The 21,614-nt window shown below is 23.2% G+C and overlaps 1 protein-coding gene across 3 annotated transcripts in view; it reads left to right on the top strand.

Annotated features, from left to right (window-relative positions):
• Positions 1–6,550: 6,550 nt before the first annotated feature.
• Positions 6,551–21,614, top strand: part of LOC129608915 (probable serine/threonine-protein kinase DDB_G0282963) — a 35,597-nt gene continuing 20,533 nt past the window's right edge. The window contains exons 1-3 of one of the 3 annotated variants that reach the window (XM_055520710.1): positions 6,551–6,716; positions 18,934–19,021; positions 19,150–21,235. In XM_055520710.1, the coding sequence (XP_055376685.1) occupies positions 19,232–21,235 (2,004 nt within the window). In that variant the 5' untranslated portion in view covers positions 6,551–6,716; positions 18,934–19,021; positions 19,150–19,231. Of the gene's footprint in view, positions 6,717–18,933; positions 21,236–21,614 lie in introns of all 3 variants that reach the window. The other 2 variants (XM_055520711.1, XM_055520709.1) reach the window with 2 other exon arrangements.

The raw sequence follows: 21,614 nt of genomic DNA, 5'->3' as shown, positions 1-21,614 counted from the left end.
CAATTTTTATGTTGCATTCTAATTTAATTCTTTTATAGTAATAAAAAAAAAACTTTAAAATAAAATAAAAAATTTTTAATGAGTTTATAACATACTTTTAGGGGCAGAAAAATTTTTATGTATTTTATTTCTTATACGACCTAAATAACTTGAATTGAATGGTTACCTAGCCATTCTAAATATTTTTATTTTTTAATATTATTAATAAAAATATTTTGTTAACAAAATGGAAAAATTGAAAATACAAAAAATTAAATTTAATTTTATTTCAAGAGACTAAACTCAATTTCTTCAATTAAAAATTTATTGTATTTGGAAAAATTTTTTCTTATATAATTTTATGATCCTAATAAATAATATTTTAAATTGAGTATTTTTGTTTTGGACTTTCTTATATATGATATTGTCACGTCAAAGCATAAAGTTGAGTATTTAGAATTTTTAAAATGAAATAATAAATTTAGAATTTTTTAACACTGCAACATAATACGAGTATGTACAAGAGCATAAAAATTATTTAAATATTTATTCTTAAAATTTATTTTAAAATTACGATCATTTTAGGTGTCATCTAACATAACATATAAGAACGTACTTGTATTTTTATTTCAAAATTTCTAGTCAACTAAAGAAATAGTTTAGCACAAAATTTATTGATAAATTTTGTTAAATATGAATATAAAATACTTGTATATAGGTTTATGTGTTAAAATAAATATTTGCATAACATTTTTTTTACAATAAACATTAAAATAGGCAATATCTATGTGTATAAGTACGAACCCTATGTTGTATTAGTTTGGTCTTGAGTTTAAAACATGTAATTAAAATTTTTAAACAAAATTATTACGTATAATAAAAATTTTTTAAATTTCCTTAAAATTCCTTTATTCCTTTACATAAAATTTTGTTTTGTACTTCAAATATTAAGAGTTACAACTTTAATTTGTAACAATTTAGCAATTACTCTACCCTAAACAATAATACGTATACATTTATTTCGATAGATGGTTTCATATTTTTATGTCAAAAACCAACTTTAAATCTTGAATAGCTATTTTAAGTAATTTTTGTTACTCTGGGGTATTTAGTTTTGAATGATCAACTCCGAAACAAGGAATTCGCAAAATAACCGGAATTCAAAAATATGTTAAGTGTAATTGAATAATTCTGCCATTATTTTTTCGCTTAATGTTTGAATACAATCATTGTGTATAATACTACTTTAAATTTAGAACGTGTGTATACCGTACATAATCGCATTACAGGTGTAAGAGATACACATTCGGTAATTGAGTTTCAAGTTATTTTCATAAATTTTATGTAATAATATCAATGCACTCTAAACAAGATTACCAACAAATTTATACAGTGACCAAACTAATATGTTAAAATAGGGCTTGTGTACATATAATTTCAAATTATATACACACAATTCATTCATAATATTATATTCTTCGTTTATGTCGACTTATATACAAATTTATGTAGCGAATAATATTTGAGCATTATTTTATTCTTTAATTTTTTCAAATAAACTATTTAGATAATTTTTTTTAATAAAAAAAATATAATAAATTACATTTATTATTATTTTTTTTTACTTATTATTATAGTATAATCTGGCTCATTTTTTTTATATTTCATAAAATTATTTTATCAAGAAATCTACTATCACAATACAACGACCCATTCGTACACCTACAACTACTACTACTACTGCCCGTAAAACAATGATATTTTATCATTGATATGGGGCAATGTGCGTGAATAATATTCCTCGAACTAAATTCATTTTATCTAAAGATAATAAAGAATAATATTGTATTATTCGTACATATATACATATAGTATTTATATATATAAATATAATAAAAATGTGTACATTTAACCATATATATTCACCACTTTTAATATATTTTACATATTTATCATAATTTAATATAAACAATTTACAATTATAAACCTTAAAATTTGGTCGGCTATTCTATATTATTTTACATGCTAATGCCACAATATACATATGTATATATACGTCTATTTTTCTTGATAAGATATAATTGTGGCGCACGGTTTTGATAATATTCAATTCACAAATAAACAAGTAATATTACAAATTATTATTCATAAATATATAAGACTTAAATATGTTTACCACATACATACATAGATATATATATACAAGATAAAAGTGAATAATTAAATGAGAATTAAATAAAGAAATAAAGAAAACTAAAAAAAAATAATTAAACAAAATATGAACAACAGTGATGCAATTTTTTTATACAAGATACGTACATTTGGAAAAATTCAGTTTTATTTTATAATTTTTTTTTTTTATTTATTTGGTTTGTTTATTATATTTATTTAGTTTTATTGTAACTTTGTAAAATAAATAAAACAAAAACCTTAATTTTAAAAATATTTTTTCTGTGGTCACAAGTCGAAATATTTTAAATGTGAGAAAAATACTGTAGTGAGTTTCTATATTTAAGGTTATAAAAATATTTCAAAAATTTCAATTACAATTAATTTTAATTTTTTTTTTGGTATTATTTTTAGTAGTATTTATACTAATAAGTTTCATATTTGTTTCCGAAATCGACAAGTGCTTATCTCTATAAATTTAGTTTCCGTATTTAATACACGATCTTATATTTTTAAACAAAACGTTTATTACTAATGAAGCGACGATACCAGCTTTAATATACTCATCCTATCATTTATAATACCAGCAATAGCAATCATTTTTAAAATTACCTATAAATTACTTATTATTAATTGCATGAAAATGTCCGCTTTAATGTAATAACAAAATTTTACTATAGAATAATTGTATTATAGAATCTACAGTGTTGCTATTACTGATACCATTACATTTTTTATAATTCAAAATTTGTGTACTTATGTATTAAATTAATTCGAGTGACTATACTGTGAACAACATAGGACAATTATTCATTACATTTATTTTATGGCTTGTTACCATTGAAAGAATGTTTAATGTAATAAAATCATTAAATTTTTATTAAATGCTTTTATAAAAAAATAATATTATTGTTTAATCATATGTTCTTTATTTTCTTCTGGTTTTCTGTGACTATGCTTTTAAATAAAAAATAACAAAAAGTCTACTATATTTTCAGTAGTTATACGGTATTTAACGGTTAAATATATGTTTATAAAAGGTTTAAAATAATTTAATTATACAAAAAAAAATTACTTCAGAATTTTTTATCAGTTTATAACTTTTACATTAGAAAAAAAAATTTTGATTTTAATTTATTTAAAATTTTTTTCTTAAATTTTACTTTTAGATTACCTTCTCTACATTAATAATTGTGAATACCATTTTTTTAATGGTGAATTTTTATTTTTGTAAAACAATTTAATTTTTGTTGTTGAATTTTGTGGACCGAAAAATTGCAAAAATAATTTATTATTCCATACAGTATGGCAACAAAAGCAATTTAAACAATATGTGTAAATTACGGTAAAACACTAATAAATTAATTCAACCTTGTATGTTTTCGTAAATACTTAAATTTTATGCTATTATACTAAATTTTTACATATTATTTTCATAATGTAATTTAATAATGATTCATAAAATTAGAAAAATTATAAAACTTTTATTTTATTTCCTCAAAGCTTTATTCAAAAATTCCGAAATGAATTAAAGTCCATAGAATTATGTACAATATTATTGAAAGAATATTAAAATTGATAAAGTAAGAAATACTTATTCTATCCCATCTCTTTTGACCGACCTGCATCTTTGCAAATTAAAAATATTTCAAATTTTTAAAATATTTATTTTTTAATGATTTTATTAAAATAAAATTTTTATATTAAAATTTATTGTTAGAATAGATTTTTCAATAATTAATTATTAATGAAAACGAAAAGAACCAAAAAATGAGATCAAAAAAATTTTGATTAAAGCAATTAACAATAATAAAGTAATAAATTTACTATCATAATTACAAAAAAAAAAATACAGAGAAAACAAATTAATTGCATATATTAAATAAATAATAAATTGTGCCAACCCTCAAAAAATTCTAAGAATTTTTGTTTTTATCGGAATTACGGAACACAAGAACTATAACTACATATAAATATAAAGAACAAAATATTATTCTGTAGTTAAATATTAAATTCGTATAACTCAAAATTCATTAAAAATTAAGCATTATAATTATGAAAAAATTTATTTTTTTTTCGTAATATCATCACTTGCTTTGCAAAAACTGAGATATTAAACTTGCATAAAAATGCAAAATTTAATCCAATGTTTAATTTAATCACTCCAATATTCAAATTATGCTGAGAATTGCGGTGAATTGTACCTAAAATTATAAAAGAAATTAATAAATTTTGTATAGTTTATAATATAACTTCATTATACATTTAAATTACTTATAATTTTAAAATAATGAATAAAAATAAGATGAAATTTATAAATTAAAAATTTAATTTAAAATTAAATTGATTTCGATCATAACACTTTTTCTTTGCCAATATGCATATATCGCATTTATATATACAATTTAATTCAATTATTACTGTAATAAAATCATAATTAATAAATTACTGACAGCATACCTTTGCATATATACTCATATCATTCGCTATCTTCAGATATTTCATATGTTTAACAAGACAAAAATAATTTTTTTTTTGTTCTTATTTGTCTCTTCCTGTAATAAAAATTTAATAAAGCGATTAGATAAAAAGATAAATGTCTAAAATATACTATACTATATAATAAATTAACAAATATAATAAAATCAACAACGTAATACAATAAAAAAAAACAATTTGATGTGATCAACACATGACCAACCTCGATGCATATTGTCTAATTTAGTTAAAGTATTACAGAAGATTATGAAAATGTGTGTTAAACACTTCTTTATAATTTTAAGGACACTAGTGAGCCTTTAGTTAACATACCTAGAAAAATATAAATTTAGCTCATAGGAGAATTTCGCTTTATGCCTTTCAAATTCCTTGAAAAAATTCGCCCGTTAGTGCCGGTAGCAACCAAAACTCAAATATTGAATTTCAAGCAATTTCATCAATCCGTTCCGTAAATATGTTAAATAATGTAAAATCGAACCCTAGTTCGATTTCCAAGCCCTCATCTTTTCAAAAAATTTAAAGACTCATTATTTTAACGAACATTTTATTGAACATTCTAAATTTTTTTGCATGCCATATTACATTTTATAAAATGTAAAATTTTCACGCAAATAAATTCAGTTCCCGAAGCCTGGCATATCCCTTAAGCTGATCAATCTATGACATACCCGAAATAAACGCTCACATAAAATTTCATGAAAAGCGGTTCAGCTGAGCTTGAGATACACGCATGTATACACAAATCAACAAACCGACTTCTCTCTAAAAATAGTTTATTTGCGCTTCCCTACTATAGAGAAGTGTGTTATCACCGCAAACTCGTCATTCGAAATTTGGTGCTATCACATAACCTCTCTTATTGTATACAATGCAGTCGGTACAAATAATAATTAATAAAACAATAAAAATTAGGAATTAAAAATAACAAAAAACTATTACCAATAAAATTGAAATAAAATTATTGGAAACAAAATTTTTAATAAGATATTGATAAAATTTTTTTTGCTATAAGTATTATAAAAATTGACTAAGTCGGAATTAGAATTTTTTTATTGGATTTATGTCAAAATTTTGTAGTGTAAACATTATCTAATACGCCAATTAGTTTCGAATATATGCGAATAAAATCGTAAGCAGCTACGAGTTTTTTTTTTTGCTTTTAAAAAAAAATCAAAGCCACGAATTTACATTTCCTCAAAACACAATTTTTCGACTTAGCAAGTTTTTATACTTAAAATCACATAATATATAGATTTATTTAATTAATTATTATTGTATAGGTCATGAGTGATTTAGATATTTATTTTATAAAAAAAACAAAAACAAATGATTTACTATACACTGTTAAAAAATCAACAATTATTACAAAAAATGAACATATCACTCATATTAAAATTATTCGGCACAATGATGAAAAGCCAAGAAACTATCAATTAAAAATAGAAATTTAATATTAAATTAAAAAAAATAAAAATGGTAAAAATTAATTAATTAAAATATTTTTTTTTAATTAACCTCAAAAAATTTTAAAATTATCATTTATGAGTGTTTTCCAAGTGAATTTTTACAAAATATTTGAGAAATTTAAAAATTTTTAAATTTAAAAATTTATTTAATGCCCAAAACTTTATAAAAAACAAAACATGTGATTATTTTGTTGTAATAAAAATGTGAAATTTTTTCTTAAGTTTTTTCTTCTTGTTTTTTTTTTAAATAAATTATTATTAGTAATTAATTTTTAATTTTTTTTTATTTAATTTTGTAATATGTGTTGCTGTTTAATTTTAAATGAATTTTTTATATTTTTTTCCTTTTTTTTTAGTAAAATTATTTATATTTCTTTAATTTAATTACCAATAACTTAAAAAAACAAATATTTTGGGAGTGCGTAGTGTTGAAGAACATTTTCCGTTTTTTTTTTTATTTTTTGTAATTTTTCAAAAAATTTGGATAAGAAAAACTTAAAAGTTCAAGAAAATATACATAAAAATAATATATTCTTTGTTATTTTTTAAAAAATATACTTTACAATCTAAAATGAATTTTTAATATTTTAGAAATTGAAAAAGGTGAGTATATCATATTGTTTTTACTACACTATTATATGCTTAAAAAATTGTGATATGCGACACTTATTTCAGTATTATGGTTGAAAATTTTTATATTGGCAGAATCATCCTTAAATTGAATTAAAACCTAATTGTTATAAAGCATTTTAATAATTGTTTATAAAACACCAGCTAGGCCTATAATCTTGACGTAGTTACATATTCATCGAAACGTCACCTCCTACAAGTCCGAAGAATCCACCACATAACCCTCCAAGTGAACCAATCTGGCCAATGTTACAAAAAAACATTGAGTATAAAATATGCTGAGTCGTTATCATGAAAAATTTACACAAACGATCCACAGATTATCTCAATTTGTGGAAGTGATAACTCAGTCTGCGACATTGTTATCAGACGTTAACAGCTCATTTTCCTTGCTGAGAGACGGAGCTGAAATGAAAAGCTTCAACTGTTTCATTTCCGGCGGCCGACCCTAACAGTCCTGCTATTCCGCTCCACACACCTTGGACAACTCGAAAGCTCACAGAAAAGATCGAACCCAACAAAATCATCTGATTCTTTGTTAACTCAATAACGTCAGGTTTATTTTTTCTACCAAGTTCCAAAAGCGCATGTATACACTCCCACACCCAATTCAATTTGATTTGGTAAAAGTTAATTGCCTGTTGTTTACGTATCCCCTACGAATGTATAAGGTCAAAATGTTGCAAAGATTTGTTTTCTTAAAATATTTATAAGTTAATAATGTTATGTGCAACATATTTTACTAAAATTAGAAAACATTTTATCTCAAATATCTCATATCAATTAGCAATTTGGTAAAAATTGTACATACATACATATATAAAAATATGAAAAGAGAGCTATCTATTTGAACCGCAAGTCAATTTCTCTCAATCAACGAATACTTTTTTTTAGCGTAAATTTACAAATATTCAAAATTAAATTAATTAATAGAAATTAATACAATTCTTCTTTTTAGAAACTGGTACCAACATCATTAAAATGATATTTAAATCATAATTATTTAATTTTCATCAAAATAAATTCACATTATTATACAACACTTTGTCGATATACCCTGCTCACATCACATTTTTTTGCTACAAATGCAATTAATATAATTGCTACCATAAAATAATCAAAATAAATCTGCAAACTTTATTGAAATTAATTTAAATCTCACATAGTAGTGAAAAAAAATAGTGTAGACTAGAAATATAAACATTTATACAGAAACTTGTACATGATATTGAACTGAAATTGGAAATTAAATTAGACTAATTTACATATACCTGTGAGAAAATTAATAAATGTGAAAAAATTTTAAATACACAAACAAAAAGAAAAAAAAAAATATCGAAAAATTGTAATCTATTTGCGGTCTCAAAAAAAAAAAATAAAAAAATTCATAATTAATTTAAATTGGCTAAATGACTGTATTTACAAAATAAAAAGATAAGAAAATGTACACAATTCATCTGTTCCAATTCGGAGGCACATACGTACCGTATAGGTATATAACAAACTGAAAAATAACCAAACATATATGAAGAAATTTTTAATACAATATTTTTGTGTGTGTTTATATTTTTTTAAGTATAATAAATTAGATTCATGCTTAGTTCATTTATTCAATTAGATACAATATGAGTAAAAAAGAAAAATACTGTGTAATCATAAAGACTAAACTATGTATAACAAAATATTTGATGTTTATTAAAAATTGTATAAAAATTATTAAATACAATAAAAATACTTCATTGTACATTGTACCTACAACTAGATTTTAAAAAATTTTCTTTAAAAATGTCGCAAATATTAAAATAAATTAGAAAATCTCAATAGGATTTTTACATCAAAAATTTCAATTGAATTTAATTTCCTTTCAAAATACTCTAATTCTTATTTCTTATATACAAATAAAGTTTAATTTTAAAAATTAAATTAAATATTAACAATAAGTTATAATATAAGAATTTTTGTATTTTGAATTTTAAAATTTTAATACATTTTAAAGAAAGAAATGAAAAATTAAGAAAACAAATTAATCTTGCCCAGTCTGTGGTACACCAATACGAATTATTGACTAGATGCCCTGTATGCAAACTATTTGCTGAATAATGACCTTGTTTGTGCTAAATCCGGTGCGTTGCCGTTTGAATATTTTTCGAAATAAAGTTAAATTATTTTTGTGACCGATCTTGTTACGAGCTTCGGTTCTTTCCATTCTACTGGGAGACATAAAATTTAAATCTACAAATTTTAATTATTATTCCCTCTTCGAACCCTTACAATTTTAAAATTTAAGTTAAAAATAAATATGAGGATATCTATCTTAATCGCTATCTTAAGAAATCTCCTAGAATGCAGGCATCTCTTAAAGATAAATAACGCAGTCCTAAAGAGTTGAAGGAATTTTGAATGCCATCTCCAAGCAGAGCGGAGCGGATTCGAATTGAAAACCTGATTCGCTGATACTTTCCCGAAGAAGAGTATTAGGAGAACATTTTTTTTTTTTTTTTTTTTTTTTTTTTTTTTTTTTTTTTCCTTCTTCACTCCTAGGAGGAGTATAGGGCTGGTACATAATATCTATCATGCCCTACTTTCTATAGTCATAGAGAGTTAGCTAGGTAGGTGACTAGCATACCGTAGTTTTTATTTATATTAAATATTTCAATTTATTAATATTTACTGTATATTTTTCTTAGTCTTTAGTATCGAATATTATGAATATTTGAAAATTACTTGTATAATATTTATTAGTATTGTATATTAAGCTATATAATATTGAATATAATTTTTATAGTGACCTGACCGGGGTTTGAATCTAAGACCCTTCGGTTAAAGGACCGGTGCCATAACCACTGCACCAATGGTCAGGTTATATTAGGAGAACATAGTCATAAATAATTGCTACAGTTCACGTTTGATGAACATTAAATTCTTTTAAAACTTTAACTGAAATTTCTACAATATAAAATCTACTAACATTTATATTTAATAAAAATTTATAAGTGTATAATGTCGAGAACTCCGTTGATGTGCAAAATTTTGTTACAGAAATGCACATACTCGTACATTCTTAAACATATTCGTTCTTCGAATCAAGTCTCTACATAGCATAAATTAAATTCCAACTACCCCTCTATATAATAAAAGTTATTTATTGTAACTTACATAAACACAAAGAGTACATAATGTAATATTAAATTTCCTACTTTTTAATCTTAAAATTGAATAAGAAAAAAAACGATAACAGAAAATGATAACACTGTTATAATGTTGGTATTAATGACTGACATTAGTCCTTAAAACTCACATAAAATGAAATTTGAAATTTTTTTTTCATCTTCGTTTTCTTATATTTTCCGATTTATTATTGTTCCTTAATGTTCGCTTAAATTAAATCGCATGTGTCTTAAAGGGACAGCAATAATAAATGTTTTTATTTTAATAAAAAAAATAACTAGTAAGAATCAAGTCTTGAATTTGTAAAGAGCATCCCATTTTTAAAAATTCACAAAATAATACTACACAATACGAAGATTCGTACACACTTTACCTACGAAGCTACTTTATAGTTCGGGCACAGCTTTTGAGTGAGATAATAATAATAATAAAAATTGCTAAATTGAACTGAAATACCTGCTTGTACAAGCCGTGCACTATTTATAAATTCAAAGCGATACATAAGAAAATTTAACCTGAATTGTAGGAAGACGGAAGCGGTATTGTCACACCATCTCGAACAACACGAATATTAAAAATAACTTTTTTCAACCTGAAAAAAGCCCGGTAGTTCTTCCAACTGAAATTTATAAGAAAGATGAGCCGGTTTCAGTAGGCCGAAAGTTCTTTCTGGAGTCCAACAGGTTTCTACTCAATTTATTAAGGAAAGAGTTATCTGAAAAAAAATATTTGAATATTAATCAGACAGACAAATGAATTGAATCAAATTAATAAATCTTATTTTAACTTAAAAATACTTATTTAAAACAAAAAATATTAATATCATGTTGAAAAGAGATTGAAGAGAAAAAGACACCGGACAAATTTCTAATATTGTATGTTGATAATACGAAAATAGGTCGACGGCCAAAAGATGTTCATTATATATATATATATATATATATATATATATATATATATTAAAAATACACAAGTCAATAAACATTTTACAATGTGTTATAAGCTATATACGTATACTAAATAGGTATGTGACTATGTGATTATATACATATATAAATGAATTCCTACATTATTATTATTATTACTATATTATATGAGAAAATGAGAGAATCAGTGTTTTATGTGTAACAAATTTAAAACACCTCAAGGTCTTTTGATTATTATATAAGTATAAAATTTATAAAATTTGAAAAGTTTACAGAACATTGCCCTTAAAAAGAATGTGACACGGTTTTTTTTTTTTTTATTTTTCTTTTCCATTTTTTTTTTACATATACATTTATACCAACACAAAATTATATTCTATATTAGTAATATGAGAAGCATATATGTATAACACCAGTGATCAACCATATACAATTTAAATTTATCCTGTTCGAAAAAAAAACAAAAAAGACTTGAGAAAAAAACTAAAGGACTAAATAAATTTCCTTAAATATTATGTATTTTATGTATGTATGTATGTATGTATAAAAAGAGCAAAAAGAAAAGGATATTTTTTGTGTAATATGAAACTTTAAAATTCAAGAAGAAAAAGTGTTATTGTTTTTGTTGTTTTTTATAAAATGAAATTTATTATCTTTGTTTTTTTCATTTTTGTTTTTATATCATTTTTATATAGACTTTCCATCTTTGTTTTCCATAATTAATATCCTTGTTTATCAAAAAATATACTACTACATTATACTTTAGTGAAAATAGAAGTTAGTATAAAGGACATTATTCATATATTGATTTTTCATTTAATTCTATTTCAACATTATATGTATATATATATAAGCAAATATATTTGGCCAACCTATATGTATATATATCATCATATATTTTAGTTTATTTGTAACATTTTTATGATATGTTTATGTTACTTATGTAATAAATTATAATTTAATAATATCCTTAAATCTTTGTTTTGCTTTTATGTTATTCTTTTAGTGAGAGTTTTCTCTTATATGTATATAGAAAATTAAAAAAAAAACATCAAATTCAATTTCTCATTTTCAACTTTTCTTCAATCCTTTTTTTCTATGATAAATAGAGAATTTTATATAACAGATTTATATACCATAATAATTCATAATAGTCATATTTTAAAAAAAAAAGAAGAAAAACTAATTATTCCATACTAATATTTTATTTTTAAAAAAAAGAGGTATAGAATTTTATATATATACATTTATACATACATATTATAGTAAATAATGCAAAAATGTTGAAAAAGGACATTAGGTTCTCAAATGAAACAAAAAAAAAAGAGAAATAAATGAGCATTAATTTACTCTACAAAACACTGTCGTCTTAATTGTTGTTATGATAATAATACACAGTCTGACAAATGTATATAAGCAGCAATACAGTAATAAAGGAAAATTTCTTAAAACAACCTAAGAGAAATACAAGATATTACGGTATTTAAATTCTCCAAACTCAATTCAATATCCAAATGCTTGATCGAACAACCAATATCCAAAATTCTCCAAATGTATATAATTGAGCAAAATTATATTCAATTCAAACTATTCTAAAAGAGTATTAATTAAAGTGAGAAATAGTTTTAATATAAAATCTGCAAATTTAGAATATTTACCTGATCTGCAAACAATATTACTGAGCCATTAATATTACAGTATTAATGTAAAGTTAATTTCACGTTAAATCTGCTTCTAAGTAAATTCGCTCAGTACTCAGAAAATTCCTAAAAATTTTTTTCAGATATTGTGTAAATCGTTTTGTCTGAAATGGTAAAAGGCACCATATGAAAGACGGACATTCACAGAAAACGTTGCCTAATTTCTCCATCGTTGCAACATACTGGCCACTAAATAAGTATAAAATTTTAATTCTCTCGCATAATTTAAATCGTTTAGTATTTTAGCCAAAAATTTTACAGTTTACTTATTTAGTTCTTGCTATCTTTGATTTGAAAGCTTACCATTATAGGCTGATGAACTAAAAAAGTGCTCATAAAAACATACACCTATATTATTTAGTTTTTTCTAATATTATAATAAATTACTCTCCGTAACTGTCCGGTAAATATAAAATTTCAATTCGACACTGTTGTCCATTGAATTATAAAGAAAACTTTAAAAAAGTTAAAGCTTTCTCAATTTATTATTAACAAAGAAAATGTTATATGCATATATATACATATATAATGTGTTAGTACCTATTGTTATCTGAGATGTACTGGTTTGTATTTGAAAACTGATATAATTAAGTACTTTATGGAAATTTTTCTACAAAAAAAAAAAAAAAACAAAATTAAATACTTAAATCTCACTTCAAATTTCTCCCACTCGTTATAATAATTTTTTGTATGGAAAATTTCTGTAAAGGTGAGCCAAAGTTTTCATTGTTATCTGAATGATTGTCTGATTGTAATTCTCTGTTTATTTCGTTTAACTTTCAAATTGATGATAATTGACTCTTTAAAATCAACAAAGAATTTAAAATTAACAAAAAAAAAACAAGTATTTAGAATAGAATATTGTTTTCCTTGAATATATATTCGAATACATACATATTTACATACAAAATTTGGAGAAATACTTTTCTATTAGATACCATTATCATATATGTTTATACCATTATTGCATAACCAGGAAAATTTTCATTATGATTATTTTTTTGAATGGAAACCTTTGTTAATTTTTTTCATGATATCATTATGGTGTTTTAAAATAAATTCAAAAATTACTTGAAATAAAATTTAGACCCACAAAAACAGCAAAACCCACTTAAAATCAATTTAATTTCAGGAAAAAGTCTATGTCAAGTTAACAAACTACTATGCAAGCAATATTTTTAGCCAAAATGGAAATCTAATGTTAACTGTTAGCAACTTTAATTGTTGGATAAGAAATTCACATTAGATCTACAAGTAATTACATACCTCGTATGTGTTCCGTTTAAAAATCGATATCTAAAATAAAGAGTTTCTGAAACCGAACCATTTCATAATACTAATAAAAATAAAACTTCCGTTCGTCATACTTTATTTCCCAACGATGTGCTCATTTAATCTCATTTTAATTATTTTATTGTCATTTTATGAATAAAAGTAGTACTAATAAAATAATAATTCAATTTATATGCTAAGATCTTACTTAAAACTATGGACGACGATAGTGAAGCACTCGTCTTTGCGATTTTTAATGGTGCACAATACTACAGAGGAGACAACACTAAAAAGTCTCCAAAAACGCGTGATATTCTATAAAATTTTCAAAATTAAAAATTTCTGTAAACGATCACAAAGATAAAAATTCTTTAAACAAACCATAAGTTAGTTAATATATTTTTTATTACTGATATTTTTAAAGTTTGTTAGCGGACGATAAAAGAGAGATCATAATTTAAGTAAACTATGTTTGTATATCTTTACATTTATACTTCTACATTATTCTACATACGAGTATATGTATTTCTACAATAATTATGTCCCTTTAAATTTCTTTATTCATCATATTGTAGACTTCCCTCGCAATTTAGGAAAAAAAGGGACTACATTCCGTAAATAAATTGCGGAAGTATTTGTTAACAAAGTTCAAATATAAAATGAATGATAAAAAAGAAAGAGGAAATAAAAGATTATAAAAAACAAAACAATAAAAAAAATAGGTAAAAAAACATAAGAATAAAATAAAATCAAAACAAAAATACAATCGAATCAGTAAGGGTATTTGGTTACCTTTTTCAGTTTTCTTTTCTTTTTTTTTTTTTTTGTGGAATTCTAAACATTCTTAATTACAGCAAATTTTGAAAATTGAACGTGATTAGAATTATTTTCTCTCCACTAGTCGGATACATAGACGTACATGTGTGTGCATAAAGTACAAAAAAAAAGAGGAACCGGGGAACATTGAAGTTCAGAATTTGTTGATTTTTTTGTTTCTAAAGGATATATTCAGTCTAATCTATATGTGTAAAATTATATATGTATTTAAATTTTATTAATGAATTAATATAAATTTAATTCTATTAAGAATTACTATTTTTTTTAGATGTATGTTAGAAACCCTATATTATTCTCAACAAAAAAACAATACCTACATATAATTAATTTAATTTATTTCAACCCGCTCATTTAAAAATAAAAGTACAAGTATAAAATTTGTAGAAGTGCTTTTATAATATTTAAGGATAAAACTGAAAGCACCTACCCAAGCTCGAAGAAAATTACTGTACCTTGAATTTAAATTAATTTTGCAGTTGATAGTGGCGTCAAACAATTGTATATTTTTAAGAGTTGTGAAATGAAAGTCACATTTTAAGAGTGAGAATTAGCGAGTAAGTAGAGTCCAATACAATGGTATCAAAAAAGTCTAAATAAATAGCCAGCTTTAAAGGATCACAATCAGAGAGTCAATCAATCGAATTCATGGAGTCGAGTTTTTTATCAGTTGCTCCAGTTGTGGTTACAGACAGATTTACAAGTTAAAGAGAACTTGTAGTCGGTAAGGCTGAGGATTGAAAAATTACTGAGATCGATCTGTTGTCCTGATTTCTATTTTTCTTAAAAAACAAAATGTAAAAATTTCAATGTGTTTTTATCATAACGTTAAATTATTATAACAATAAAAATTATTTTCCAATCCCACACAAAACAATATGTGTTCAATTCAAAATAAGAATTCTATTCACAAATTGAAAAATACTCAGGAAAATTAATATTTTAATATCTTGTCACACTATACACTAAAATATTTAATATCTACATATATACAAAGAATAGCAAACTTGTACACAGAATAATGCAGAAATCAATTATATGTGTAAATATATATAATCCTTAAATACTTATTATTCTAATATATACACATACATAATATGTACATATATCATTTTCAATATATAAAATGCATTTCAAAAATAAACTTATAATACTTTCAATACTTTTATTAACCCATTTATTACTTCCTTAATTTTTTTTTACTCGCCTAAAGCTATGCAATAAAAATTACAAGCAAAAAAATTTTATTAAAATGTAAAGGAAGAGTATATGAGCATAGTTTTCGACAAAATTTTACTATACTTGTAAGTATATCAATTGAATTTTTTTTTTTGCTACCGTTTCACAAAAAAAAAAATTGTTTTTTAACTCAATAAATACAATAATATTTACATACAGTATACTTGTACGTATGTATATGTATGTGATCGATAAATTCAAAGAAAATATCTGCAGAATAAAAATTACAAAAGCTTTTAAATATTTTCTTTTTATTTTTTGTCTATCAGTATTTTATTTAAGTACAAGTAGACATACAATGATACATACAAGTATTTTTTAATATAAGTAGACACTCTTTTTATGCAGTTACTACATCAAATTTTGAAGTGGCAATATTGTCATTGTAAAATTCATATATGTAACTTGTTATGTTTTCATGTATGTAGATTGTTCTGAAAATATTACAAGTACATTATGTTATTTTTTTCTTTTAATATTGATAATTAAATTGTATACTATTTGTTGGGTAGTATAGTGTGGTAAAAATTTCTGTAATTTTTCAATTGAATATACAAATTTAAAGTTAAATTTCTTATTACTTGAAATAATTTATACTTTTGAAAATTAAATGTTATTATAAATATAAAGATTTTTAAAATTTAACCAAATTATTGCTAAATAAATTTATGGAAATCTGATTAATTTTTAAGTGAAACTATATGGCAAATTAGCAATAATAATAAATCTTAATATTATCCTGTAATAGTGAACGTCTCTGTTTAATTATAATAAAGGTACTAAACCTTTTGGAAAGGAGTAAATTCTATCCATTTTTGATACCAGTATTTTAATTTAAGACGAGTAGTCTAATAAAACAAAAACAAAAATTATAAAATAACAATCCAAAATTTCAATTCACTTAACTATAATTTGTTTAATTGTTTTATACATATATATTGGACCCCAATGGTTTAATCAAAAAATTACATTTGTAATGAAAATTTTATTAGTGTTGATATTATTTTAGGGTACCTGGCTGTAGGGTTATCTAAAAACTAAAATCGATTTTTTGTAATTCCTTTTAAAATGCACAAATTAAAATCATAATAAAATTTTATTTTTCCAATAACTTAAGCTACCTCAACATTCTTACTATAAAGGTCTATTTCTATAGTCAATTTTTATAAAACAATATTGTCATAAAACGCAAATAATCAAATAATTCATTTATATTCGTAAACAATTTCATTGAACTTTAATACCAGCTATTTTTTTCACAAAAGAATAAAAGAAACTTCAGAAGTTATTTAAAAAAGGACATTTCTTATTAAAAATCTTAGATGAGTAAAAACATTAGTAATTCCTAAAAAATGTTCATTAATTTAAAAAAAAATACACAAAAAGCTGCCGTGACGAGAAAGAGGAGAATACGGGGGTTCCTTAGGTTCGCATTTCTTTTTGCAAACTACAGACCTTGCAAATGTAAATGCCAGGGACATGAACCGATTTATAATGAGCTCGGACTGGTTCACATGAGGTTAGAAATATGGAAATCCAGCGGTATCACCTACTTGTTCTACTTGGCCTAAATGCATCCTCAGATGCACAAACGGACAGCTAAAATTAAACTAAAATTTACTAAAAATTCAACTCTTTTACCAAATAAAAAATTTGATAAAAATTCATGTAGTCAATAATATGAATAATATTTAGTGAAAAAACTCACTTTACTTTTCAAAAAAAAAGTTTAATCAATTTATTTGTGAAAAAAAGGATCTTTAGAAAATTGCTTAACAACAAAAAGTTTTATGGATTTGTTGTAACACGTGCCTCAATAATCAATACCAAAATATTTTTATTTACAATTTTTTTCTTGAATTCTCAATTTTAAGTCCCGTGACTTATGAAAAATGGTCACGATATTGATATTTTGTTGTATTAAACTATAATACACATAAAAAAACATGTATAAATACGCCTATATATTAGTAAACTATTGGAGAATAAATTTATTACTTCTATACTTATATGTGATACATTTTTTGATATATTGGAAAAAGTAAACCAAAAAATATTCTTGCTAAGCTACATTCGAATTAAAATCTTTGCAACATAAAACAAAATCAAGAAATCTTATATATTTAATACCTAAAATACTATCTAATCACAGCAGTTTCTTAACATTTTAGAATATTTAATTGAAATAATTTAAAAATACATAAGTCAGAGGGCAGTCAAATTCATTGACTTTTATTGAGACGCATCAGGACAATATTTATAAGCCTTGAGTTGGGAAATTTTACTGCTAGTTTGCATATCTTCAGTTTAAACATAGGAATACTATGTAAAATTTTATCATTTTGTAAACATTTTGACATTTCACACGAATATTATACAGTAAAAATATTGTTTTTAAAAAAGAACTTCCCTCTTCTTTCACTCATTCTCTTTTAAAATTTCATCTAAAATTTATAAATTCACCTTAATGTATTTAAAAGCTTTCTTTTCATATAAAATTAGTTAATATTCAACAAATTTGTATGTTCAAATTTAACACTTGAGTGTCATATACCGATAGCCCTAATTTCCTAATTACTAGCATACATCATACAATCAAAAGAAAATATCCAAAAAAAAACATCATATAAAGAGCATAATAAACTCACTAGCTATATTAAAATTTAATAATAGACAAAATTATCTAATATCTTCGGACAAAAAAAGCATTATTATCTTAATCATATTAAATGTGAAATGACCATAGTTTTAGCATGGGTACTTCACTTTTCATTCACAGTTTCAAAAAAAAAAAAAATTTTGTTTAGTTTACAAAATTCTGCCAATGACCATGAAAAAATTATAGCAAAAAAAATGTGTGCCTATAGGTATACAAATATTTTTGTTCTATTACAGAAATGCCATACATCTATGTCGTATACTCAAAAACAAAAATATTCAAGAAAAATTAGAAAATATTTTTGTTTTTTTTTTATACTTCAAGGACAATAAAGTTTTAATCAATAACCTTTCATTATTCTTTCTCTTTTTCTCTTTTATTTTTTTTACCAGGTAACGACATTTTACACATTGAAAGTTTATTAAAAACAAATACCAGAACATTTGTATTTGAAAGAGACATCGATTGTTTGTATTTTTTGTAAGTGTCATTGTCAACAAGGAAGAAAACTTTTTTTCAACTTGTCACAAATATTCATCTAATATTATATACCGTTAAATTTTTCACTATACACTTATAATAATCTTAGAATATTTTTTGTATTTAAGGCTAATTCGATATTAAAATAAATTGAAAAATTTAATTAATTAAAAAAGAAAATAAAATCACCTATGTACCTATATATATAAAATGGAATCAATAGTTCAACAGCAACAAAATCACCAATACAACATACCATCAACGACAATTGAAAAAGCCGATATAAATACAACAGAAAATATTACTACATTTAGTGACGCAATAACTAATAACGATAACAATGCTTACATTTCAACCACAAAAGCTATTAGCACTACTACAACCGTTACAAATACCAATATAACTGAATGTATTAACACTACTAATGAAAATTATCAAAATAAAAGCTTTCATTCAAAAAATTCAAATTGCAATACAAATGAAACTAACACAAATTCAAATACAATACTACAAGAGCAACTTAAACCACAAAATGATCACGCTAATTCTTCCAATATCGACGACAGCAATGATGATGTTAATAAATTTGAATATAATAAAATAAATATTAAATATGACGATGATGATGGTAATAACAATGATAATGATGATGATGATGATGATAAAAAAAATTCTATTAAATTAGAAAATAAAAATAATAATACTCATAAATTAATCGCTGATGGTAAAAATATTGATAAAATTTATAAAATAAACGCAACGAATGATGACGAAACAATTGAAAATTTTATGAGAAAAAGCTCCTCTTCATCAACAACGAATCTACGTTTAAATTTCCCTAAAAGTCATACATGCGGTAGTCTTTTTGCAAATTGTAACTGTGATAGTAGTAAAATAAATTTAATAACAAAATCGGCTGCACAAGATTTTTCAACTACAAAAAAATCAATAATTGTTACGAATTCAAATGAAAAAAAATTAAAAAATAATCAAATTAATAATGATGAAATTACAACAAAAAATTCCAATAAATCATTATTACAAAATGATAACATAGAATATAATTTAAATTTAATAGATGCTAATGAAAGCTCAATTTCCTCTCAAAAATTTTTAAATTTAAATCTTTTAAAAGATAATTGTAGCAATAATTTTCAAGCTACAGAAGAAAAAATATTAAAAACAATTACTACTACCCAACAAACTAAACCGCAACAAGATCAAAATAATTGTTGCTTTCTACCAAATTCAAAGAATGAAAACGACAATTTAATTTTAAAAAAAAATCAAAATGATAATAATCCCAGCTATTCTAGTAGTGGATTAAAAACTGTAAAACCGGACGGTTGTATTTTAAGAAAAACTTCGCAACAAAATAAATCTTTAAATAATTGTAAAAGAAAAAATCGAAAAATTTTTCAATCATTTTGTCATCCCGATACAAGTTTTATTTTCACCGATGAAAATTGTAATCCAAATCTTTCAAATTCAAATAATCAAATAAGAACAATAATAACAAAAAGTGGTAATATTTGTGTTAAACATCCGAAACGTTCATCATCACCGAATATTGGAAATTTTACAATATTAGATGTTCATCCGGAAGTTTTAGTTAAAATACATAAATCAGACCCAAATCTAAAAAGAATTGATAAAAAATCATCAATTGAATCACAATCATCAGTATCATCAATTGATTCATCAATAACAACATCATCATCATCTTCAACATCTTTATGTTCAATAAAATCAAATACAAATAATATTGAAAGAAAAATACAATTAAATAGTGAAAATTTATTAAATTCTGAAAAAAATATCGAACAAAGTGAAAATAGTTTTATAACACAAAAATCACATGTTAACGTTAATCGAAAAAATTCAGTTGATCTTAATAATTTTAAAGAAATCAATTATAAAATTTCACCAAAGCTTAGTTTACCAAATTTACCAATTGAACAAATTAATATTAATAATATTGTTAATATAAAAGATAAAAAGTTAGAATTGAATTGTTTACCTAATGGTAAACCACACAGTAATTCAGAATCAGAAAAATTTTCAAATTCAGAATTAAAAAATTCAAAATTAGAATCAGCTCAAAAATATTTTCAAGAATCTGGAATTTTGGGACCAAATATTAAGGCTGAAAAAGTTAATAAATTAATAAGAAAAACATCAAAAATTATACAGGATTCAAATTTTATTGAGCATGTAAGTAATTTTTATTATTTATTTTTTCAAATTTAAATTAATATTAATATTATATAACTAGTTGTAAATAAATAGAGAAACTATAATAGTCAAAATAGAAATATAAAACTAGTCGTAGTTATAATGAAGTTTCTTATAAATCTGCCGAAATTATAATTGCCGAGCTAAAAACTGCATTTAATAATATTTTAAAATTTGTTCATGTTTGTCACTATAAGGTACAAAGTCAGAAATCTATTCTCTGTTATTACTTTAACCAGGGCAGCGATCACGTTAATATTATTTTTACAGATTTTAGTATATCACGTAGGATTTTGTTTAAGTTACATCGTATGTATATTTCATTTTTCGTAACTTCCTGAGAATTTTCAAGTTCTCA

This window comes from Condylostylus longicornis, unplaced genomic scaffold (assembly GCF_029603195.1).
Source record: "Condylostylus longicornis isolate FDR11 unplaced genomic scaffold, ASM2960319v2 ptg000037l, whole genome shotgun sequence".
NCBI classification, from domain to species: domain Eukaryota; kingdom Metazoa; phylum Arthropoda; class Insecta; order Diptera; family Dolichopodidae; genus Condylostylus; species Condylostylus longicornis.
This window is presented reverse-complemented; position numbering and strand designations above follow the sequence as displayed.